Raw genomic sequence first — 26,837 nt, 5'->3', positions numbered from 1 at the left:
TATCTCTTTGAAGTGAGAAAAGTATAATGTTGATACTATTATGAAGACATGCGCAGAAAAATGGGCTAATCCTCAAATGTATGTTGTCATCCGGTGCTTGGTACAGAAACAATCAAAATTTACGTTGGCCTCACCCATAAATCATTCAGGACTGATACCAATGTCAATTTTGATAGTTCCTGTACACAGCAATAGATGGCAACACTTAGCTGTAAGTTTTTGCATTTGAGGGTTAGCCCATTTTTCCATGCATGTCTTCTTGTTAATCTCCACTTATACAATTTGTTCAGTATGACCACTAGAGACATCAACAAGATGCTGCATCTGTAAAACAACATAATTAACAGTTTCTCACAGTAGTTCTAGTGGAATCTGAGCAACGTGTTTCTTTACACCGGCCCTCAGATCAGGTAGAGCCTGAACGTGTCCTTTTAGACATTCCCAGGGACAAAAGTCTCACGAGTACATATCAGGTGATCCTGCACGCCATGCATCTGGAAAACCTCTGAAAATAACACATTCATGGAAAGTTGCATTAAGCAGATCTTTTACTTGGTGAACAACTTGATACATTGCCCCTTCTTGCATGAAAACAATGGTTTCCACACAGTTGTGTTCTTCCAAAGCAGGAATCACATGCTGTACAAGGTGGTCTCGATAACATGCACACACCATATTAAACCTGACAGGCCCTCTGGGTGTATTCTCTTCAAAGAGGAAAGAACTAAGTTAAAAACTGGCTGTGAATCCACACAACACTGTCACATGCAGGGGGTACAATGGCTCTTCGTGCATAACGCACGGTTTAACAGTAGCTCAAATTCACCAGTTCTGTGTATTCACTGCACCCTGTAGTATAAAATGTGCCTCATCACTCTATGGAATATTGCCCGGCCACGACATCAACGCCAAGCCAAGTCAGAAAATGAAGAGCAAATTCAGAACATTGATAAGGTTTCAAGCTGCCGTTTCTGGATGTTCTGAGGGTAGCTGTGTAAAATAGACCACAAAACTTTTCCAAACTGTTGAAAATGTGATGTGTAATTCTTATGACTCTGCTCGAGCATTAACACAACCTGAGGTACATGCTCATCATCAATTACAAACCTGGCCAAAATTTGAACTAATTTTTTCCAGCATAAATCGGTTCCACATTAATGCATTAACATACCTACCAAGTTCCACTGCCATACAATAACTATAGCCTGCACTGACCTCTGTGAGTAGCTGCACTTTAATTACAACCACTGAGTACCACATTATACACCACGAAATTGTTGCGGAATTTCACTACTTGGAGTGAGTCTTATCTGTTTGGGATGAACACAAGTATAAGGTGCACACACACAAAAACAACTTTGCTCTCAGTTTGTGACTAAATTAAGAGCTACAAACTCAATACAAAAATAATTTTTCACAAACAAACTGCTAAACAATATATTTTGCATTTCAGCACTATTAACTGCAAATACATTGATGACAATATACAGGTTAAGCAAATGAGAATAATTTGCATTTCCTGATGTGAAGTATAAACATGTAACTAAAAACTAGACACAGCATAAATAATTCGAACACTCCAGAATTTTTGTCCCGAGTACAAAGATTTGTTAAGAGAATCACACGTAATGCAGCAAGTGTCCAAATGATATTTCAGTTCCAGACAAACAATAGAGAGTATTTTGCCAACTATTGGTCACAAAGCTGTAAGAATGCAGCTTCACAACACCAGTAGATCCTTGAGGGGGGTGCTGGTGGGAAAGGGGGCGGGGGGGGCGGGCACAAATCATACAGTAATTTAAAATGATCCCACATACTCCAGAATTAAAGATATTTGTTTTTAGTGCTTTTGAAACCATGTACAGTTACATGTTCTGCTGTGAACAACAAGAACCTCATAATCAGTTGGACATATCACTTTTAATATCCGATATACTTACAGAACCACTTCAGTGTTAATAAAACTTCCACAGTATTTGAATTATTAATGCTGTTTCCAATCTCCTACCATAAATATATACATCACATTAACTACTCAAAGTGGTTTCATTATTCTTTTTACTAATCTATTATTTTCATCTGCAGAATGACAAGTATTCTGTTTCTCCATCACCTTCCTCTGTGTGGACTTAACCAGAATGCAATGCCCAGAGTGGAAAGAACAACAACTTTGGAGGGGGGAAGGGGGGGGGGGGATGGGAGAAAAAAAACTCAGGTATATCTTTTCTAAAAGTATGAATATTTTAACAATTTTTAAACACATTCTATCTCATAGTTGCTGTGCAAACTGAAATGAGAACAGAGCAGCATGTCACAACTGCAGCACCAAGACAGATGATTTTATAAACCATACCTTGATACGTCAACTTTGTGCCTCTGGTTTAATATTTTCTTTTCCTAGCCTTTCTTCTAGATTATTTGTGGCATTATTTGTCATAAAGCTAAATAGGGCAACATGCACAATATTTTCTGGTAAATAAGGATACAAATAACTGCATGCACTGTACACGTTATCCAAAAGACAGCTAAATACATTTATTACAGGTATTGATGAACAAATGATACTCTGCAGCCTTTGTGTATTTGTAACTTGCTAATATAAAAAGAGGACAAGAAAAGAAGTCCTTTTACTTGACTGCACAAGCAATTTTAGGGTGAAAATTTAAAAACTTCAGAGCAACAAAGTTAATGTGAACAACACCAATACTTCAGAGAATGTTTTCAAAATAATGGTTCAGCTAGACAATAAAATGAAAAGTGGTAAGTAAGGTAGTCTTTCTGTACACTACTTGTAATGTTTTAGAGAAGTGAAGCAACAACATAAATATGATAATGGAAGAGATTATTTTGGAATGCAAACAATGGAATGAGTACAGAAAACCACTGTAAAATGAAGATATTGAATGGTAAATAGCCTCATACAGATGCCACAAATGTAGTAGTCACTGTATCCAAGTTCTACTTTATATACTTATCCTACTGTTCAATATTTCTCCTTTGTGGTGGAGGAAGAAGGTAGGATGATTAATATTTAATGTCCAATTATTCATGAGGACACTGCAGATGAAGCACAAGCTCTGGTAGGACAAGAGAAGGAAATTGTCCATCATTGTTAGATAAATCATCCTGGCATTCAACTATCAAATTATTGGTGCACAGATTTGCAAGTACTGCAAGCCACAAACTCCTTACTGTGACTGTGTAACGGCCATTAGCTCAAAAATATCATACTGTGTGACAAGTTATTATTCCAAACTGTGATTCCCGTGCCCCAATGCAAGGTAGAATGGGCTCAAAAGAACCAAGTTCTACAAGGGCCCATACTCTTCATTTCAGGAAGGAGTGTAAGATGGGTAAAAACATGAAAAACTACAAGAACAAACAGTGAGGGGCAGGCCGCCACCAGAACATTGGCTGGCTGCATGTGGTCTGCAGCCTGTGCATCTATTAATGAAAACCATGGAAAACTGAAATCTGGATGGCCAATGGTGCCTAAAGTGACCATGCTCATATTTACTCATCCCATTACCTGAAGCAACAATAGAATCTAAACGACAGTTCGCAAGATATTGCCTGTAAAGATGGAAGTGAAACAACTTAAATCTCAGGAGAAAATGAATGTGTGATACACAATTCTCAGTGTGACCATCCATATTCATGTCCACTGTCTCAAAGAAACCTGAGTAGTCTCTACTCAAATACCTTGGACATGCAGTTTCAGCATCACACCATAATTAAAAACTACAGAATTTATGTATATTCTTGTTTTATTTTCGATTGCCTCATTTTTTCCTCCTTCTATACTGCTTGTAAGAACAAATAATCTCTGAAACAAAACTACCCTACTATTTTGTTACATTACCATTACATCATTTCATCCCTTTTCCATCTCTTCTCATAATGGTGTTTGTGTCACAAAAACGCTACCATTACGTTCAGTAATGGAGAATATAATGCTCTTGAGTTTATGAAACTTGTTAGCATGTAAATCCTTAATTATCCTGCAATTACTTTTTGTTTTAACAATCACCAGTGATTATGTAATTCAAAATGGATAAAAAATCAATTTCATACTTATATCTTAATAGACTGAAAGCAGTGTGTTGACCTATATCATCCTACCGACAATGTTTTAATACAAAATGTACAATGTGGCTCATACGGTATCATAACCAAAATGCTGCTAATTGCAACTGTATAATGGCTAAATGCACAAAGAGAGAATTGACATGTTTCCAAATAAAAGGAACTTTACAACAACCTTAATAAAACATGCAGACCGCTTTTACTCCTGAAATCACTTCCTTTCCTGAGACTAATGACACATTTAAGCACTTTGCACTTTCTCTTTTCATATTTGAGAATCTGCATGTGCCTCTCTTCAGAGATACTGAGTTCTTGCTGGTCCAGTGGCTATAACGTGAGACATCAAATACACATTATGTAACATGGTATCACACATTTATTCCCTTTCCTGTTCAGCATAGCCTATTGTCTCACGTAAGAGGCGTCTAAAAATTCTTGTTGACATTTTCTGATACAAGTTGCTGGTTGAAACACTACTCAGCATGCATTTTAATAGGTAGGTGGTCTTTTACTTCACTCAGTGTAAACCTAGAAACATAGAGATTTTTATTCCTAAGTAAATTCTACGCTGACTGTAGTGATATGAATTCAGATGAGCTGTTAACTGTGAACAGCAGATAGAAATTTGTTTCCACTTACTCTACGACAGTAGCTGCCAAATTATTGATAAGTTTTATTGCAGTTGTAGTAAGCACTGTACTGTTTTATTCTGGTTCTGGGTTTTCTTTTCAATGTTGTTTCAAATGGGAAAAAATTTAGATATCCCACACCACTAAAAATATTGATAAAGGTTTGTTCCCAATACGAAAAAAGTATTCTTCACCCATACCAATTCAATATCATCATTTTTGTGTGTGTGTGTGTGTGTGTGTGTGTGTGTGTGCGTGTGTGTGTGTGTGTGTGTGTGTGTGTAGCATCAGGTATTGCCACATTAGCTGTGATGCTAGAAAGTTAATTCAGACACATTCACAAAAATTACTGCCAAAACGCCACCAAATGTTGATCACTTCTAGCTATTATTTAAAACATAGTGACACAAATGAAAAACTTTTTCATTTTATGCAAAGCTAGAATAAAATGTAAACACAAAATAGCATCTAAAGTTTGCTTTTCTTGATCATATACCTTCTGTATTTTTAACTGCAGATCATTCATGTATGGTTTGAAATCACTGGCAACTTCATGTCCATGGTGATAGAATGTTAACCAACTGTACATGAAACCGAGCAGCTGAAACATACAAACATTTAACACTTTTTCCCCTATCCAATGAAATTTGCAACTTGTACATATCTGAGTTTTCTTATAGGAGACAATTAATAATTATATGCCGCTCACTGCTGAAGCTGTACAGAAAATAGAATACCAGGATTTCCTTTAGTCCAATGACTATCAGATCTTAATAGAATGAGTAGCTTATAAAAATATAATGTTATACATGTGTGGATTACAACAGATCAGCAGAGACCACATATAGAGGCATAAAAATATCTGATAACAGTTTCTTAAAAGAAGTTTCAATCTGATACATAAATATGGGGACTGTGAATAAAGCTGTGGCAAGACCAATATATAAATATGAGGCCAGTAAATAAAGCAAGGGCAACATGGATGGGAAACAATATTTCGTGAACTAACAACTACAGCTGCATTACGTCCCTTCAGCATAGCCACCTGCAAAGTCTATCACCTTCTGTCAGATGTCAGGAAACCATTGGGGACCACTTGCAAGGCATTCTCTGTTTATGATGGTGACAGAGTGCCCTACTGCACAGAAAGAGTACAGGTACCACATCATGAAATTTGTGGCTTCAGAGGTGTATTTTCTCCTTCAAGACACTCACAACGTCAATCTGATTTTGAGAAATGGACAGCCGAGCTGTATGGTGGAATTCCACAGTCTCATTCCAACCCACACAAAATGCCTCGGCCCATTACGCAACCATCCTATACGGTAACACATTCTCGCCACAGACTTTGCATAATCCTTGGTAACATTCGATGCACTTTTGCCACAGGTGACTTCAATTTTAATCCACGAATGTTGATTGCCTATTGAAAATGTGCTTTAGAGTGAAGAAATGAACACTGTTCACTTACAACGCTACACAACAACAATGTTTTGGAGGTTCTCTCTGATAATGAGAAAAATGCTTGAATTGCTCTCAAAGTCATTCTCAGGAGATCCAGGATTGGAAGGAAAATAAACTCTCTATTCCAGATTGGGAAAAATAAAGAGAGGCAACACAGAAAAACTTTTCTAATATTACTGCCCAACAGAATTTTAAATGTAGAATAAATTTCTGAATTTCTGTCTATGATCAAAAACTTGTTAGGTCCTCAGACTACCAGTTTTGGTCAACAATGACCATCTCGAGATCTGTTTAAAAACATGTCCTAATATCATGCAGCCTTAGTGGCATCGTCAAAAGACAAACACAAAATCAGTTTAGCATCATTGCACATATATAAAATATGTTTATAATAGAGTCATCTTGCTAACAGGACTACTGTTCAAAACAAACTGCTCATTTTTTTATGAACTGTAATGCTGTTAACAAGATGACTCTAGTAGATACCATATTTTATATATTTGCAATGATGCTAAACTTATTTTGCATTTAAAATAGACCTGAAGATGGTCATTGCTGACCGAAACCAGTAGTCTGAGGACCTAACAAGTTTGCAATCACAGATGGCCATAGAGAAATTTATTCTACACTTTCTGGATCCATGTGGAGATTCTGAGAGCTTAAAATGTTCCAGCAGGAAACTGAAAGAGGAAAGGAATCTCTACCTAACAGTGACTAAATACTGTACGAAATGAAATGATCGTGTGGCATTGTTGGCTAGGACGCCCCATCGAGGGAAGTTCGGCCTCTGGTTGCAAGTCTTACTTCAGACGATGCTATACTGGGCAACCTGTATGTCGGTGATGAAGAGGACAGCACAACACCAAGTCCACGAGTGGAGAAAATCTCCAGTCTAGCCAGGAATTGAACCTGCGCCTGCAGCATGATAGGCAAGCACGTAACCACTCAGCTAAACAGGCAGACATATTGTACAAAACATGTTAATGGACACCTCTTCACCACATCTAACCATCACCCATTGCTGAGACTTGTATAAATGGAATGGACAGTTTACTTATATCAATAGCATTTCCTAGGTATGCAACTATCAATGAGAATTAACATACATTCAAAATTTCAACATGATTTTTGATGGTCAGCCAGCTACATTGACAAATGCTATACAGCAAAACAGATACATCTTTACAAACATGGTATTCTTTTGTTGGGGGCCAGCAGGAGTGTGATTGAATTTCCAAGAACAGCTGACTGATGGCCACCTAAATAAATATTCCCTTGTGCTTAGGCAAACAACTGTATCATGCAGTATTCACTAAATAAATGATTATAATAAGAACTAAATAAACTGAGTGACCACATAAAACACTTCTCTTTCAAAGACTGAGGAGCAGTTGGCTATCCTGACTCTTTTTATTGTTTCGATTCTGGAGTTTTTATTGTTTCCATCCTGGAATTTTTACTACTGTCTTGTACCTAAATTTATTTCTATAAGACACATTAAGTATGTCTACGCTGAGTTCAATTGAAACAATTAGGTAACTGCTACTGATATATGGTGACTTAGCATCTCATTCCACATGACAATGGTACGGAGATTGAGAAAGAGGTAATCACACATAAAAGCTTTTTAAATGTGGTGAGAGATTTTAAAAACTGATGGTATATAGGAAAAAATGAAACAGATAATGATAACCATATCAAAAAACACATATTAACATTAATTTTGTGAACCATAGTTGACTGAATTGAACTTACTGTTTCAACAAATTCGAATTTCTTTTTCTCTTGGACTTCCTGTAGGAGAAACACGTACTCCAAACTGGCTTCTGAGAAAGCTCGCTTTTCGAGCATCAGATTCGCATCAGCCTGCAAAATAACAACAAAAGGAATAAAATTATATAAGCATTTCTTCAATGAAATGTATCAAAATGTTTTTAGTTAGAAATACACATTTTCAGTCAGTGATGGTAAAGCATATGTTATAGTATTACTAGTTTCTTAGTTAATTGAGTGACAATGGCTGGCAAGTCTTTAGTTCAAACACATTTCCATTATTACTAAGATTGAGCACTTGTGCCCTTCTTTCCTCAGTGTGGCGAGTCATGTGTGTATCTGTGACATGTGGATGACAGGTGAGCATTACAGCAATGTGTTATTTCTATGTTCTTGTGGATGAATATGGAAATTGTTGGTAAGAAAAGAGCAGAAAGAAAGATATCATCACAGAAGTGTTTCTCTGTACAACAGCAACTTTTTTGGTGAACTGATCACGGTTGCTTGATGAGATATTGCAGAAAATCTAAGACACTGGCAAAGTTTGGTGATCTGGAACTGTACACCTCAACTTCTCATTCTCTTACAGGCCAAGTACTGAGGCTGTGAGGTCTTTACACAGATCAAAATACTACCTTCCCATTGATCAAAATCAATTTATTTTGTGTTGGTGACCTATGCTAGAGAAGTGGGCTACTAAGAAATTGATATCTCACAAACAGGATCCAAAATGCCACATTCTTAATTTATTTGTATCTCTTAATTATCTCTTCTTTCTGTGAGGTACACACAAATCTGAAATCCGAAGTAGTCTTACAATCTGTAGGAGCTGGATGTAAATGGAAGAAGAAAAATATGCAGACTGAATAGAATGATTTCCTCTGACTTTAGAAACATACATATCCATGCTGTGACCTAATGCTTTTGTAAGTAATAGTATATACACAGAAAGAAAGCTGCCCAAATTGTCCATGGTCATGAGTCACATATGGTCAGAAACAGATGAGGCAAAACATAATGCAAAACACAGCTGTTACAATATCACGAAACACACGGTAACTATAACAGTATCTAATATAAATCGGCAACCCTTCAGAAACTTTGTACACACTGCATTATTGGGAATGTTTTCCACAATATGACAATGCTAACTTTTTAAACTAGTTACCCTGCATCTACACAGTGGTTTTTTCTAAGTTTCAATTATTTCTCATGCAATTTCTGTTATCAATGACTCTTGTTCTGTACAGCTAAGCAAATACAGCCACACAGTAAAATGGTGTGTTAACAGAATGTGACGAGCTCGATACATAGTGAAACCGTAAAGACTGTTAACGTCAGAGGAAGGTATATGTCTGGAGTAGATGGAGACCATTAACACGGGAAAAATCTGAGCACTGGATCTGTGTTCCTTTCTGCGAACGTAAGTACAGACGCGAGCATGTGCGACAGCCGGTTCGCGGTGCGTCGCGATCGTACCCTGACAGGCTGCAGCGACATGCCGTGCCGGGCATGTTGGCGTACCGAGGCGTCGCTTAGCGTCGCGCGGACTGGTCGATAGAAGACGCCGACGCCGACGCCACGCGCTGGTTGCAAGGCGCTTGCGCAACGCCCACGCGGACGCCACTCTGTCTACGACGGCGCGTCTCTCCGCGGGAATCCAACAGTGATGTCACACCACGGACGGCTGCGCTTAAAACTTCGCGGGAATCCTCAGTGACGTCACAACTCGCTATCCCGTGACGTAACCAGCACTGCTTGTTCCATTCCCACTATTTTTCGGAATATACAAATTAAATTGAAATCGCTCTGTAAGATGAAAGGCCACAGCCATTGACGAGACACAAATATGATTCTACACATTAATAAATGGCACAGTGCCGCTTACAGGTTGTCTGTCTAACAGCGTCCTGGGGCAATAAAAATTTGATTTTCAATATTTCATACAGTTACTGACCGAATTTATAAATTTCAAATTCTGTCACAATACAGAGTGCGGCGTGGGAACTTCCTTATTTTAAAAAATCAGAAATCAGAAATCATTAGACACATCAATTTAATTCGTTTTTCTTTACAAAGAGTAACATTAAAGTTTTTTTTTCCATTAAGTTCTGAAAGTGATATTTCGAAGGTGGCGTCCGTTCTGCTCAATGCATTTAGATAGTCGAAATCGGAAGTTTCGGTCCATTTTTTCCAACAAGTCTCCGTCCATGTTAGTAGTAGTAGTAGTAGTAGTAGTAGTAGTAGTTGCAGCTTTATTCATCTGTAGATCTCTTTTTACAAGGATGTAGGACATGTCAAAGTATTTCCAAGTTTAGATCAATTTAAAATAAGCTAATTCGTATACACATATATTTACAGACTTCTAGTTAGATGGCTCTGAGCACTATGGAACTTAAAATCTGAGGTCATCAGTCCCCTTCTAGTCAGACATAATCATTAAATTTACTACTGGTATACAATATGTTTTTTACAAATAACTTACTAAATGTACAACATTTTTTTATCAAACCCCTACTCTGTTTTATCTAAGTAATCCTTCAATGTATAAATTGTATTGCGTAACAGGTACTTTTAGCTGCCTTTTTAAATATTTGTATTTTTGCATCTTTAATCTCTTTTGATAATTTATTGTACAGTTTTTTTCCTTGGCAGAAAATGTTGGCAATAGCAACACGAATATTGTCCCGTACCTCAGCCAGGGTTTGCGGACGATTAGTATACACCAAGGATTTGAGTTAGCCCCCTAAGAAAAAGTAGCATGGCGGTAAATCTGGCGAGCGTGCTGGCCACTGGAGATCGTCCCTCAAAGAGATGAGACGATCGGGAAAGTGCTCGCGCAAAATGGTCATCGATGTTCGAGCCGCGTGAGCTGTAGCGCCATCTTGTTGGAACCAGACATCACCCGCATCCATTTCTTCAAGTTCTGGAAGAAAAGACTGTTCAATCATCTGAACATAAACCTCAGAAGTGACCGTCATTGCCTTATCGTTCTCTTCGAAAAGCCATGGACTAATAGTGCCAACTTCAGATAGTGCACACCAGTCACATGTTCTGTATGCAGGAGCTGCTCATGAAGTTCTCGGCGGTTCGTGCCACTCCAATACCGCATGTTTTGTTTAGTCACGCAGCCAGACAAATGAATATGTGCCTCGTCGCTGAAGAACACTAGGGAGTCATGAGGCAGCTGGTTTCTTTTTCTGCACACCTGCAGTATCCATAAAGGTGTCTACCCAAATAACAATTGATTTCCCATCAGGAACACGAGCTGCAGGCGGGATGTTGAACTGATTCCTGAATGCACGCTGAGTTCTGATGACCGAACGTCCATTCGAGATGAAGGCCGCAACGGCGAACGCGCGCTCCTCTCTTGCCCACTGCATGATCGCCACTAAACTAACCTCTAAAAAAATGTTAAGTCTCGCACTTTTGAATGCACTGAAACCCACGCAACAATGAGTAACAGCCGCTGTGTCCTGTACGTTTCAAATAAGTAAGTTCCCGCGCCGCACTCTATATAATCATTAAGAGCAATAAAATTATATTACGGGTTTAACACAATAAGCTGTTCGTCCACTGGTACAACGTAACTGCAACGTGACGTTTCTTGGCTACATCTGGACGAGAACTGCGTTACACGTTCTTCGTCCACTGATGCAAATGTTTTTGTGACGTGCGACTGACTCGATTGCTGTCAGTTGGCTCTACATCACCAAGTTATGTAGTTCGCAATATTCTTGTAGTGTACTGATACGAGAGGAGAGGAGAGAGAGAGAGAGAGAGAGGAAATTCTGGATTCATCCAGTCATTTACGATAATCACACAAGTACACACATTCAGCTTTATCACTACAAGTCGAAAATAGACGAAGTAAAGTAAAATTCAAATGAATTTATAGGATACAAAATTGTTAAGCAGTTTGTCAATTTATAGGATGTTGAAGAAACCGTTTGAAGACCTGGCTGAGATTCATCGCCAACCATTTTAAAACAAACAAAAAAAAAACTGAGGGAAGTGTGTCTCAGTTGGAGAAAGATTGATTACTTTGAGGTAGGGTCAAGGCCCTCAGAACAGGGAGCAACTCAAAAGCATCGCTTGCAACGCATTGCCAACCAGTTGCCAGCAACTCGCGCCTGCATTGCCCAAGTGATCCTCGAACACGCCTCTGTACTGGTTTAAGCAGAAGATGAACGATCAGTTTGTGAAAATAAGCTTTGTACGGGAAGTCGATAAAAATCCCATTCTATACAACTACAGGCTTCCGCGATGTGGGGAAAAAAAAACTGCGTATGACGTGTAGTGTGTTGTCGGTCTATTGATTAAAATAAAATTACCGGTACGTCCATGGACGCAAATGTACAAAAAATTGTAAATCATATTGATACCAACGGTGAAATGCCGCAGGTCTCAGATACGTGTAAATACAATGGTTCACACGCAAATGATTAAACAAGCACAAACCTCCATCTCCACATTTCCGTGTATAGAAATCTCATGGTATTTTTTGGGGTTTTCAAAATAAAGATCACGATGTGCTATGGCGGAAGAAATTAACTGCACCAAATAACTGTAGCAATGTTTAGTCGTTCCAAAAAAAAGTTGTGTTTAGGATTTATCTGTTACAGCTCCTTGGCTGCTACATACAAAATGCAGTTAATATTTCTTTGGATGTCCGGATGAATCCAGAATTTTCTTTGTTTTTATATAGAGAACCACATCTTCCGCTGGGCTTGGTTCTGTGCTTGACATGGCGAGTGTAACCATACGATGATCGGGTGCGACAAACTATACTCCCTCTGTGTGTGTGAACTCCTAAGCGACCAAACTGCTGAGGTCTTTGCTCCCTAAGACTTACACACTGCTTAAACTAACTTATGCTAAGAACAACACACACCCATGCCCGAGGGAGGACTCGAATCTCCGGCGAATACTCCCTCTCCTCTACGCTCGCACCAGCTGTTCCGTGTGCGAAACTGCGTTGCCAGTAAGTCGGCAACCAGTTGGTGGGCCCTCATTTGCGATAATTGAGGAAAAAAATTCGGAATTTTGCGTGATGCTCAATAACTTAGTCAAGTTACGTAGTTTGGTTGCGTAGTAGTGTACTGGGTAGGATAGGATAGCTTGACGTGCTGGAGGTTGTGCATTAGAATCTCATTGGGTACATTAATTTTTTTATATTCTTTCTTCTTCTTTCGTTTCACCCTCTTTGGGGTACGCTGGATCAATCATTTCTTTGTGCGTTGTTCTTTTCTTAGGGCCCAATATTTCTTCATTCTTTCTGACATTCTTTTTCCTCTCTTCTTCGGAGAGGAAGCGTTTGAACTTTTGTGTAGATTTGTCTTGGAATCTTATGTTTTCCTCTTTAGTAATTAATTTAGCTGTTCGATCGATAAGTGACTTTTCTGAAATCTTTAATTCTACTAGGTCTTTCTCAGTTTCTTTAAACCAGTTGGCTTTCGTTTTGCGGTTACGGAAAAAGTCAAAGATTTGTTTCGTTAATCTGTTGGAATTCATTCTGAGAAGATGACCATAAAAATTTACCCTCCTTTTTCGCATAGTATCTGAAAGCTTTTCAATTTTCTTGTAGAGAGTTTCATTTTTGATGTATATAATTTCATTGTCTTGAAATTTTGGTTCTATGAGTTTTCTTAAAATTTTTCTTTCCTTTAGCTCAAGTTTCCCCATTTGGCCTTTGAAATTCGTGTTAAGTGTTTCTGCTGCATACAATGCTTCTGGCTTAATCACTGTCTTGTAATGTGTAATTTTGGACCCCCATGAAAGGGATTTTTTGTTGTATGTATTTTTTGTTAGATGGACGGCCAATTCAAGTTTACTTTTTCTGGATTCCACTGCTTTGCTTTCCCCAGCATTCCAACTAATCCATTCTCCGAGATATTTGAATTCTTTTACTATTTCCATCTTTTGTTCTTGAAATTTGAGGTATTTACATGAGTGCTTGATGTTTGTCAATATCTTAGTTTTTTCAAAGGAGATGTGAAGACCTATTATATTCTTTATCGTAATGATTTTGATAATTTTTATTCAGTTAATTGATTTAAATGTAATTTTTTATTTCCATTCCTTTATCACATCATTTTAATCATAAAATCCAATTTCATTTGCTCTCATTATTCTGTTTCCACCTGATATCTTTGTTCATGTGTTTTTGGTTAATTTTATGCACTGATTTTGATTTATTTTGTTTTGTTTTATCACCCAGTTTCTTCGTCCACATTACTGCGTTCATTATATCTATTTGTCACTTGTTTGAATTTCGTTATACTTAAATGCCCCTCTTTCATTTAAATCTTCATCTACGTTATTTTGTCCACAGTGCAATAGGAATTAAGGTTATGTTTTAAATGTATTTATGACGACTACCATGACAAAAAAAAACCTGCACATCTGGTAACGAAAAATACATTTTTCACACCACTGCACAGTCAATATAAATAGATTATTTGATCTTTTGTTTTTTAACAAGAAGGTTGGAATTGTCAAATAACTGAGTATTATAATACATAGATATAACTAAGTTCTTATTCTCAAAAACTTCCGACTGGAAAAATAATAATATAAAGGAAAAAATGAAAAAGTTCATATGGTGATTAAAATAATGTGACAAAGGAATAGAAATAAAAAAGTAACATTTAAACGAATTATGCACGTGATGCGATTACCCTATCCATTACAGCATGCAACCAAACTACGTAATTTGACTTTTTTTAAAGTTATTGAGTATCATGCAAAATGCCGAAATTTTTCGTCAATTATTCGCAAACGAGGGTCCACAAGTGTGAATGGCTGCAGAGTGTGATACCTGGGATCTTAACCTACATCATCGTGCATTTGGTTTCCAAAAGTCGAACACACCGCTGGGGACCCCTCCTTGTGAGACAAGTATTGCAACTTGAAACCGTGTGTGAGGCAGCGTAACTCATGGCGCGAAAATTAGCCAGACTGTGTCCATCTACTATTTGAGAGTGAGAACACTTGCCGACTTCTAACAAATTTTGCAAATGATTTCAAACGTTTACGAAACTTTTTCACACTAACGACCCCGCCGCCTCCCCCCCCTCCCGCAAAATAATGAATGGAAAAAAAAATTACCACGTACTAAAATTTCGCTCTTCATGCACTAAAACTGCATGGTCAGGCACGACGTTTTCAAATGTGTGTGAATTCGTAAAGGACAAAACTGCACACTTACACACTATTTAAACTTATGTTAAGAATAAAACACACACTCAAGCCAGAGGGAGGACTCGAACCTCCGGCGGGACATGATGTTTTAATTTATTGCTTCTTTACTGCAGATTTTATTCGCAACGCAGTTTGCAGACAGTGTCCATGTATACCACTGAATATACGTACATAATACATCACCGTTCGACACACAGTTCAGAAGATATGACGCCGAGGACATTTAGATGCGTGAAAAACTAGCTTCTGCCTAAAACGGCGAGAGGTCAAACTCCAATAACAGGCATAACGTTTTAATTTATTAATTTTTTACTAATAACTCTATTCGCAAAACATTTTGCAGACAGTATCCACATATATCACTGAATGTACCTGCTAACTTATATCAATTCAAGGAACATAGTTCAGGAAATGTGTCGTATTATAATTGGCAGTTAAGTGTCGGGGGGACGGTGAGGCGGTTATTGCTGCTGATCTTCTTCTAGCAGCAGTATAACTAAGGTTGCTAAAGGAGGGAAGGCATTCCTGTTTCCAAGGTGGGTCGTCGAACAGACTCCAGACCCAAAAAACTATCGGTCTTCATCTCTTACGTACAAAACTACCGGTCTTCACCTCTAACTTCACCTTACATCGGTCTGTTGTAGAATTTTAAAATGTTTTATGTTCGCGTATTGTGTCATTTATGAGGACAGAAAATTTCCGCTGTAGGAACCAACACAGGTTCCGAAAACAGTGATGGTATCAATCCCAGCTCGCTCTATTCGCCCAGAACACCCAAAAAGCAGCAATGTCGCGTCCAAGTCGATGCAGTTTTCCTCGTCTTCCCGAAGGCGCTCAATACATCCGCAGTGCCACCTAATGATCAGAATACGAGCATACGAAATATACAGCAGCTATGTCACTGAACTGAAGAGTTTCTAGCGAACAGAAAACACAATGTCAATCTCTACGGAGAATCTTCGTAAAAGCAACTTCGGGCGCACTCCAAAGCAGTACGATTACGCGAAAATATCGGCTTCTAGCGAAATAACACACTGTTTTCCGAAAATCTGCAATTTTGTGTGTAAAAATTTTATAAACCTGAGGGTGTCAGTTTACTAATATTCGCAAATAATGGTTACTGAATGTTAAAACCTCATTTTGACTTCCAGTCTCCTCAAGGCAGAAGATAGTCTATAATTTTAAAATGACAGTTCAATTACAGCGTAACGAAATTCGATGTGACGACAAAAACAGCATCTAATTTAGTACAAAAAACCGATATTAGCATAAACAGCCCCTATTTTGGCAAAAAACACTGCATCAGGCACAACACCGAATTTGGCAAAAATGACGCTGAATTCGGAAAAAACAACACAAATTTAACAAAAAAAACACGAAATCGAAGATAACACAGAATTTGGTGGAAAATACCGAATTTGGCAAAAAAACTGCGTCAGACTTAGGAAAAAACCAGCGTCAGACTTGGCAAAAAAAACAGCATCGGACTTGGCAAAAAAAACAGCATCGGACTTGGCAAAAAAACCAGCATCGGACTTGGCAAAAAAAACAGGATCGGACTTGGCAAAAAAACAGGATCGGACTTGGCAAAAAAACAGGATCGGACTTGGCAAAAAAACAGGATCGGGCTTGGCAAAAAAACAGGATCGGGCTTGGCAAAAAAACAGGATCGGGCTTGGCAAAAAAACAGGATCGGGCTTGGCAAAAAACACAGCATCGAATTAGGCAAAAAACACAGCATCGAACTAGGCAAAAAACACAGCATCGAACTAGGCAAAAAAAGGCATCGAACTTGGCAAAAAAGGCATCGAACTTGGCAAAAAAGCATCGAACTTGGCAAAAAAGGCATCGAACTTGGCAAAAAAAGGCATCGAACTTGGCAAAAAAAGGCATTGAACTTGGCAAAAAAGGCATCGAACTTGACAAAAAAAGGCCTCGAACTTGACAAAAAAAGGCCTCGAACTTGGCAAAAAAAGGCATCGCACTTGGCAAAAAGGCATCGCACTTGGCAAAAAAGGCATCGCATTTGACAAAAAGACATCGAACTTGGCAAAAAAGACATCGAACTTGGCAAAAAGACATCGAACTTCGCAAAAAGACATCGAACTTCGCAAAAACTACTTGGAATATGGCAAAAAATACCTAATTTGTCCGAAACCATCGATTGTGGCTGTAAAATAAAACTATTTTTTTCTGCCTCATGCATAACTTTTTTTGCAGGTGATTCTGTTGTGTATAGAGAAGTTGCAACGCAAAAAAACTGCAGCGAAATGCAGGATAATCTGCAGAGGATCGATGTTAGATGTAGCAGTTGGCAGTTGGTCCCAACATCAATAGAGGCACAGAGCATGAACAGACAGAAAGAACCATCGTTTTATGAACACACAATTGCAGAACAATCACTGGCAGCAACCAAATCCATAACAAATCTAGGAGTACGAAACGATTTTAAGTCGAAAGACCGCAGGTAAGGCAGATACCAGACGCATTCTCTAGAAGAATCCTCAGGACGTGTAGTCAGTCCACCCATTAACGCAGTCGCTACCGAAACCCTTGTTCGACCAATATTCCAATATTACTTGTCCATCTGGGACCCATGCAAGAAAGAATTGACGGAGTAAGTACTGAAGATCTGAAGCAGAGTAGCGCGTTTCGTCACATGTTCATTTAGTATGCGCAAAAGTATCAACGAAGATGCTCAGTGGCATACGCAAAGAGAGAGACGTTTTGTACCACGGCGTCATTCAATGATAAAATTCAGATAGTGTACGTTTCTAGAAACGCCAACCAATATACTGCTTCCTCCTATAGATATATCGTACAAGCCCATGAAGATAAAATTAGATTGGAATTAAACGAAGGCTCACCAACAATCGTTCTTCCGGCGCTTCATGCGGGACTGGAACCTAAAGGGGGAAGTGACAGTAATATATTACGTACCCTCCGCCACACATCATAAGGAGGCTTGTGAACATACACTGTCTAGTCACATTAATGTGACCACCTATCAAATGCATGAATAACTAGATCTTGTAGCGCGGACCGCTGCAATACGTGGGGTAAGAAGTCAGGAGTTTCTGGAAGGTACCGATAGGAATGTGGAGTTATGCCAACTCCAGTAGCGTGGCCAGCTACGCTTGTTTTTCTAGGTTGAGGATCCGTGACTCATATAGCCCGATCGAAGCGGTCTCATAGATTATCGACCGGGTTCAAATCCCGGGAGTTTGGTGGCCAGAGGAGTACGGTAAACTCGTACCGATGCTCTTCGAACCACGCACACGCTACGAATTGCGTGACATGTTTTACTGTCCTACCACTAGATGCCATGGTATGGAAAAAAAAACATTATCCTCCTGGTAGATGCCATCATGTCAAGAAAAAGAAATATTGTCAAGTTGGTAGATACCATCGTGTCGAGAAAAAATAAACATATAGGGCTGGACATGGTCCCCGTGGATAGGAGCGTACTTTTGTTGATTCGGTGTGCCTTCCAGAATGAGAAGATGCCACCAAAACATGCGCCCCCCCCCCCCCCCAATTAGGTTCCCTCCCCCGGACTGGATCCTTCCTACGCTTGTTGCAGAATGTTTGCTTTCAGACGTTTCACGTCGTAAACGCCAACGGCCATCTGTCCGATGTGAAAAAGCCACTTTCGGCCACTCAATGGACGTTCAAATGGTTCAAATGGCTCTGAGCACTATGTGACTCAACATCTGAGGTCATCAGTCCCCTAGAACTTAGAACTATTTAAACCTAAATAACCTAAGGACATCACACACATCCATGCCCGAGGCAGGATTCGAACCTGCGACCGTAGCGGTCGCGCGGTTCCAAACTGAAGCGCCTAGAACCGCTCGGTCACACTGGCCAGCTCAATGGACGTCCAGTTGCTGTATTGGCGTGCAAATTCCAGCCTACTATGCGAAAAATTCTGAAGAATGGCGGCTGCAGTGTCTCAGAGTTGAGTGGAAATAATTGTTCTTTTGTGATTTTACCATAAGTACGTCGTTAGTTACATGGCTGGCGTCTCTGGAATAACACCAATGGGTGTTGGATAGTATTTGTCACGTAATGTAACTACAAATCTAGGAAAGTGGTACCGTGAAGAAAGAAGAAAACGAGATTAGGGTTTAACGTCCCGTTGATAACGTGGTCATTAGGGACAAGCACAAGCTCGGATTGCTTTTTAAGGATGGGGAAGGGACTGGGTGTGCACTTTGAAAGGAACCATCCCGGCATTTGCCTGAAGCGATTCAAGGACATCACGGAAAACCTAAATATAAATGACCGGACGCGGATCTGAACCGTCGTCCTCCCTAATCCGAGTCCAGTGTGCTAACAACTGCGAAACCTCGCTCGGTGTGGTACAGTGAATGTCTACCTTGGCTAAGGGCCATTGTTTTTATAATGACGCCCAAGAATAGAAGCCATGCGAAGAAGTGCATAGAACGAAATGAAATGCGGACAACAACGCTTAACAGCAACACTCTGGAATCTCCATTTGCCACTGTCACCAGCCTAACCTTCGTACGAGCGACGAGTTCCAAAGTAAGTAATTTCCAGAACGAAACGTCCACTCTGCGGCAGATGATGTGCAACACTCAAATTTCCTGACGGATAAAACTGTGTTACTGGGACTCGATTCCGAACATCCGCCTTCTGCAGGCCGCGATTTCACTAATTGTGGTATCCAATTACTCTTCACGCCTCACTCAAAGCTGCTTGCCTTCGCCCCGCTCCCTTTTTTTCCCCTTTCTCGTCGTGGTTTGCGCGCGCGCGCGTGCGAGCGTTTGTGTGTGTGTGTGGGGGGGGGGGGTAGCTACATGTTAGTTAGTTGAAGTCAGTTAAAAAGTCTTTATGATGACGAAGATAACATTATCAACAGCTCACTGAGTTGAATGAGCTCTTGTAATAGGGCTACGAGAAGCTGGGTGTTTCTTCTGTGATATTGCAGAAAGACTTGGCAGAAATGTAACCACTGTACATGACTGCTAACAGCAGTGGTCACGTGAAAGTACGGTCGCAAGAAGACCGAGCTCCGAATGGCCACGGCAACACCCAGAGGGAAGACCATCGTGTTCGGCGGATGGCTCTGGCGCAGCGTACAGCATCTGCAGCAGCAATTTGAGAGCCGTTGACACCACAGTCACACAACGAACGGTTACAAATCGGTTACTTCAAGGACAGCTCCGAACCAGACTCTCTGTAGTGTGCATTCCACTGACCCCAAACCACTACAATTTGCTACTTCTGTGGTGTCAAGCGAGAGCTCGTTGTAGGGCGGGGTCGAGGTCTGTTGCGTTTTCGGATGAAAGTTGGTCCTGTCTCGTTGCCAGTGATGTCTGCCTGCTGGTTATAAGAAGGCCAGGTGAGCATCTGCAAACAACCTGTCTGCGGGTTAGACACAATGGACCTACCCGCAGTCATGGTCTGGAGAGTGATATCGTATGGCATCAGGAGCATCCTCGTGGTTATCTCACGCACCCTGACCGTAAATCTATACATCAGTCCGGTAATTCGACTTATTCTGCTGCCACTCATGAACAGCATTCCAGGGTGTGTTTTCCAACAGGATAACGCTCGCCCACACACCGCTCTTGTAACGACACGCTGTAAGAATGTAGACGTTGCCTCGGTCTGCTCAATCACCAGATCTGTCTCCAATTAGCCACATATGGAACATCATGTAGATGTAGATGGGATGACAACTCCAACGCCATCCACAAACAGCATTAACCGTCCATGTACTGAGCGACCAAGTACAACAGGCATGGTACTCCATCCCACAAGCTGATACCCCGGACCTGTACTACACAATGCATGCGCGTTTGCGTGTTGCTTTCAACATTCTGGTGGTTGCACCGTTTAATGATGTACCAGCATTTCGCATGTACAATGGCTTTCCTTCGATTACAACAAACCTGCGACCTTGCAATGTTACTTATTCAGACAAATGTATTCCCGAAATCACATTACCCTATATCAATTATTTCTTGGTGCTGGGACTTCTTTTCCATCGGTATATTTCTGTACATTCGCTTTCTTCTACCTTTTGTAGTTGTCGGTATATACATCGCTTTATGTGCATTCCTGTATTTTGTACCTCTGTTTCCCTGGCATTTCATTACTTGTTTCTGCGTATAATCAGTGAATTCCTTTTCATTCTTCAGCATGAAAAACTAGTTGGAAGCTAAAAATGTCTTTAGATTTTTGAAATTTCACTGCTGCATAGCACTACTACCTTTCTTGTTCTATTGGCTAGCTAGTTTTCTCGAAAGAAGCAGCCTTTTCATTTTAATTTGAGGCAAGTTCCCACCATCACCATAACACACACCTTTCCTGCGCAAATATCTACAACTGACTACACACACACCGAAACATTTACGATGCTAATTCAACTGACTTTTACGGTTTTAGAATAACCACCTACGTTAATTACGATGAAAATTTATAAACCACTGCTACCGATATAATAATTACTCTTCAAGTAAATACCAGCAATAAAGCTCCCCATAAACGGTGGGATAATACCTTTCGAAAAACTACATGCACTGAAAGAGAGCAGTTACATGAATCCACGAATCACAGTGGCCTGCTAGTTCCACTTCGCACCGGCAGATGGCTGTCAGCGTCACAGTTAATACGCTGTGTGACAGATGTCTCTGGCGTGCGCGCGTGGCTATTAAAACACGTGCGAGGGGGCGTGGCTACGTCTGTATCGTTGAAGATGTTGTGGTCTTCAGTCCGAAGACTGGTTTGATGCGGTTCTCCACGTTAGTCTTTCCTGTGCAAGTCTCTTCATCTCTGAAAAATAGCTGCAATCTACACCCACTGAACCTATTTACTGCATTCATGCCTAGCTCTCTCTGCAATATTTATCCCACATATTACCAAACTGATTATTTTCTTTGGTGCCCCAGGAAGTGTCCTATTAATCGAACCCTTCTTATAAGCAAGCTGTGTCATAAACTCCTTTTTATCCCCCAATTCGCTTTCGTATCTCATCAGTTATTCCATCTATTTACCTGAACTTCTCTGTTCTTTTACGATATCACATTTCAAAACTTTCAATTCTCTTCTTGTCTGAACTCATCGTTCACATTTCACGTCTGTACAAGGCTACACTCCAGGTAAATTCCTTTACTAAAGACTTTCTAGCGTTTAATTCATATTAGATGTTGACAAATTTCTCTTCCATATGCTTTCCTTGCTCTAGTCAGTTTGCATTTTATATCCTCTCCACTTTGGCCATCGTCAGTGTTTCTGCTGCCCAAATAGCAAAACTCATCTAATACTTTTAGTGTTCATTTCCATGTAATTCCCCCCCACATCGCCTGATTCAACTCTACTACATTCCATTACGCTTGTTTTACTTTTGTTAATACTCATCTTACTGCTTGCTCATGTACAGATTGAATAACACTGGGGATAGGCCAAAAGCCTCACACACTCAATTCTTCCCATCCTATTATGTCCTTCGACGCTTATAACTCTACTCTCGTTTCTGTACAGATTCCAAACGGCCTTTCGCTCTTTGGATTTTACTCTTCTATCTTCAAAATTTCAAACAGCGTAGTACAGTTAACATTGCCAAACGCTTTCTCTAAATCTACATGTGTTATAGGTAGTAGCGAAAGTTCGCAGCGTTTTGCCGTAAGTTTAATAAACACAACATATACACGTAACAGAGACTTAAGTCATCAATAATACATTGTCCTTCACTATTTACAAGTCTGACAACACTGGGGTAACTTTTAGGTTCTGTGACTGTAGAAATCACATGGTTTTGAGGCGAATAACTCGTCGAGCGATTTTCAGAGCTCATTTTCATCCGGAAAGGAAGTTCCTTGAAGGTTGTTCGATAGACAGCGGAAACAGTGAAAATCTGAAACGCAAGATTAGACGAAGAAGGGTGCGAAGTGACTTCCCACCGTAACTCCTGTAAAGTGTTTCTTGTCAATTAGCAGAATGTAGGCAGGCGTTACCGTGGAGTAGCGTTACATCACGCAGTCTTCCTGATCTTTGTTCTTGGATTGGGACTGCAAGACGTTTCAGTTGTTGACAATAAACGTCAGTATTGACGGTTACACCTCGGGTAAGTGATTCGGACTACACCACACCGTCGCTCTTCCCCCATACATATGTTATCTTTTATGGATGCGTGCAAATTCTTTGTATGGGGAGTTGCTGCTTTGTTTGGGCTCAATCGTTCCTTTCTTTTCCTTATGTTAAGGACGCCATTTCTCATCACCAGTAACGGTATCGGGTAGGAATGGTTGGTGTCGTGTACGGGCCAATTGATGAGGAGCAAGCCGAGATGCACATATGGCCACCCGCAATTTTTTGTGATTTTGGCTTAGAGCATGCTGTGTACACATACACACGATTTTTTTAACCTTCCCCTTTGATCCAAATGTCGCACGATGGTGAAATGATCACAGTTCATCACATTTGCCAGTTCTCGAGTACACTGGCGTGGATCATTGTGGATTAATGCGTTTAAACGATCTTCATCAAACCCAAAAGGTCTTCCTGAAAGTGTAGGCTCACTTAATGTCAAAACGATCATCCTTAAAACGAGAAAATCATTTTCTTGCCAGCCGGCCGAAGTGGCCGTGCGGTTAAAGGCGCTGCAGTCTGGAACCGCAAGACCGCTACGGTCGCAGGTTCGAATCCTGCCTCGGGCATGGATGTTTGTGATGTCCTTAGGTTAGTTAGGTTTAACTAGTTCTAAGTTCTAGGGGACTAATGACCTCAGCAGTTGAGTCCCATAGTGCTCAGAGCCATTTTGAGCCATTTTCTTGCCCTGCTCTGTCGAGTGGCATTATCCCCACACACGGAGGAAATGTTTCTGGCTGCCTCCGCTACTATCACATCTCTACTGAAAAACAGAAGAATATGCCGGAAATTATACATTGCCGGCCGCAGTGGCCGAGCGCTTCTAGGCGCTTCAGTCTGGAACCGCGCGACCGCTACGGTCGCAGGTTCGAATCCTGCCTCGGGCATGGATGTGTGTAATGTCCTTAGGTTAGTTAGGTTTAAGTAATTCTAAGTTGTAGGGGACTGATGACCTCAGATGTTAAGCCGCATAGTGCTCAGAGCCATTTGAACCAAATTATACATTTCTCCACTTGGCATCTATTTCCTAGCGTCCGTAGCACTTCACGTATGTGGAATATTTCTGTCACGGCTGATTCTCCCACAGACCACAACAGTTCTATGGGAATAGGGAGGGTGGAGGGAGGGGAAAGTACGGGCTGACTTTGGCACAGTAAGACCATGTTAGCTAAGGTTAGATGGCCTGGTCAGGCAATCATAAAGACTGTTGGCTCTGCAAATACTGAAAAGTCTGCTGCCCCTATTCAGGAACTACGAGTTGGTCCCGCCTCTTAGCAGATAACATTCGATTGTGATTACGCCTACGGTACGGGTATCCCTATCGTTGAGATAAGCAAGCAGCCTCACCTCGGCAACATCCGTGGTTCATGGGGAGATCGTTCAAGATGGATATCTGTAACAACCTGGTTGAGAACTATCCACGAATATGAGCCATGTATATCTTTTGTAATGTATTCATCACGAGCTTGTTTTTACCTTCAAGCCAAAAAAAGTAAAACTGATCATAGCTTCACTTTCTTCGAATTTTCTTGTACTTTGGGGAAGGACTGTTTAAATTTTTTATGACTTCAGTTAGTTTCTAATCTGCCTAGTGCAATTGTGTTGTTCACCGGGAATATATATATATATATATATATATATATATATATATATATATATATATATATTGAAATGATACTAACAACAGGTACAAATAAATACATTGTCCACTTTTTTTTGAAAGACGTTTTCAGGGATCTGATCACTTGACCCGCTTAATCAGCGAGTAACTAGGAGTTCCGAGAATGCGATCTTTTAGTTATATCCTATGAGTGATCGGAACCTGACCAAAGCAAATGGCGGGAAATAGGTAATGAGAAAATGGATGAGAAAAGGTCTTTGACTAAAGATAGCGGACGGACGCTGATATTGTGTGTTTTAACACGACGGTACTTTAAGTTTGTATAGGTTCACAGATTCTACTTGTAACGACGTTTTATCCGAGAATATTATCGCATTTTTAATCGACAATTATTCTTTTCTCTTCGATTTCGGTCATCTATGGACCAAGTGAAGTAACTTCCTCATGATTTTGTCTTCTCTTCCGATTTTCGGTGTTTCCAATATTTCTTCGTTCTTTCAATGCATTCTTTTCTTCTTTCATTTGTTCATACAGTACTGAAGTTCGTGATCTTTTACTGAAAACCGCTGAACTTCCTAATATTGCTGCCCTTCTAGATGGCTTGGTTCAAGTGGCTTTGAGCACTATGGGACTTAACTGCTGAGGTCATCAGTCACCTAGAACTTAGAACTACTTAAACCTAACTAACCTAAGGACATCACACACATCCATGCCCGAGACAGGATTCGAACATGCGACCGTACCGGTCGCGCGGTTCCAGACTGTGGCGCCTAGAACCGCTTGGCCACTCCGGCCGGCGCCCTTCTATAATTTCTGCTTTCCTAATATTAATTTCTGCTAAGTCCTTCGCTTCCCTGAACCATTTGTTTGAAATTTTTTTATCGAAGCGCTTAACTATTTTCTTTAGTCGGCCTTTCCATAAAACGAAATTCCTTTCCTGATCCATCAGACAGTTTTTTCGTTTGGGTGCACAGTTCTTCGTTACCCACCAAACGATTTTGCTGGGCCTTTGATAGGTTTTTTACGTGACAGCCACTAAAGATATTCCTCTGTATTTCCTTTATTGTCTAAAGGATGTATAAGAGCTTATTTCTATTCTTTCGGAATTTTCTCCGTTTTCCAAATTTCCTCCGTAAGTTTTTCCATCATGTCATCGCTGGCATCGGAAATTATTATTTTATATTTGCCAAAACGGAATTCAGATGTGTGGCAGTTTTATGACAGAGCGGAGGACCATAAATAAACAGTCGTCGTTCTCGTGTGCGGCCCTATGCCACAGGTAGTGTCTACAAACATTTAAAAGGATGCCGCAAGGATTATTATAATGATAGGGACGGTACAGTAAGAGAACATGTACATGAAAATTTATTAAGATAATTAGTTCATCTATACGACAATGTCGTAGGTCTGCTAAGGAACAATGTAGTAAAACTGAATTTAAAATTATGTTCGTCTGGTAGTCTTACGGTGAGTTTAACACACACCGCCAGGACTTTCATGCTTTTCTCAACAACAAAATTCTTCACCGAATAGGAGATACTTAATTCATTGTGTATTGCCTTTTTTAAGATCTGAATGAATCACTGTCTTACCACAAAGTCTGCTTGGACATAAGCGCATATGTCGAAGTTCGTACTTGTAAAATATTTAGTGCCGTAGTGTTATTAATTTGACAGAATTTCTTAGGTCAACTACGCTTTTTGGTAACGAAGAATTAGCTGAAAATGTTCTAACTTATGAAAAATGCATAAGAGCTCATCTAGAACTACATATCGGAACAAATAACCGCGAAATGGAAATGAGCGTTTGGCGTCATTGGCCGGGAGGCCCCTTGCGGGTCAGGTCCGGCCGCCTTGGTGCAGGTCTTATTACATTCGAAGCTACATTGGGCGACCTGCGCGCCGGATAGGGATGAAAGGAGGATGAAGACAGCATAACACCCA

At 40.2% G+C, this 26,837-nt stretch overlaps 1 protein-coding gene across 2 annotated transcripts in view; it reads right to left on the bottom strand.

The window, feature by feature from the left end:
- The window catches only part of LOC126199279 (rho GTPase-activating protein 10), a 596,616-nt gene that overhangs the window by 93,516 nt on the left and 476,263 nt on the right, over nt 1-26,837 (bottom strand). For both annotated transcript variants that reach the window (XM_049936087.1, XM_049936088.1), the window contains exons 5-6: nt 7,935-8,045; nt 5,212-5,316 (exon numbers count right to left, since the gene is read on the bottom strand). In XM_049936087.1, coding sequence (XP_049792044.1) covers nt 5,212-5,316; nt 7,935-8,045 — 216 coding nt within the window. The remainder of the gene's footprint in view (nt 1-5,211; nt 5,317-7,934; nt 8,046-26,837) is intronic.

This window comes from Schistocerca nitens, chromosome 8 (genome assembly GCF_023898315.1).
Source record: "Schistocerca nitens isolate TAMUIC-IGC-003100 chromosome 8, iqSchNite1.1, whole genome shotgun sequence".
Taxonomy (NCBI): Eukaryota; Metazoa; Arthropoda; class Insecta; order Orthoptera; family Acrididae; genus Schistocerca; species Schistocerca nitens.
This window is presented reverse-complemented; position numbering and strand designations above follow the sequence as displayed.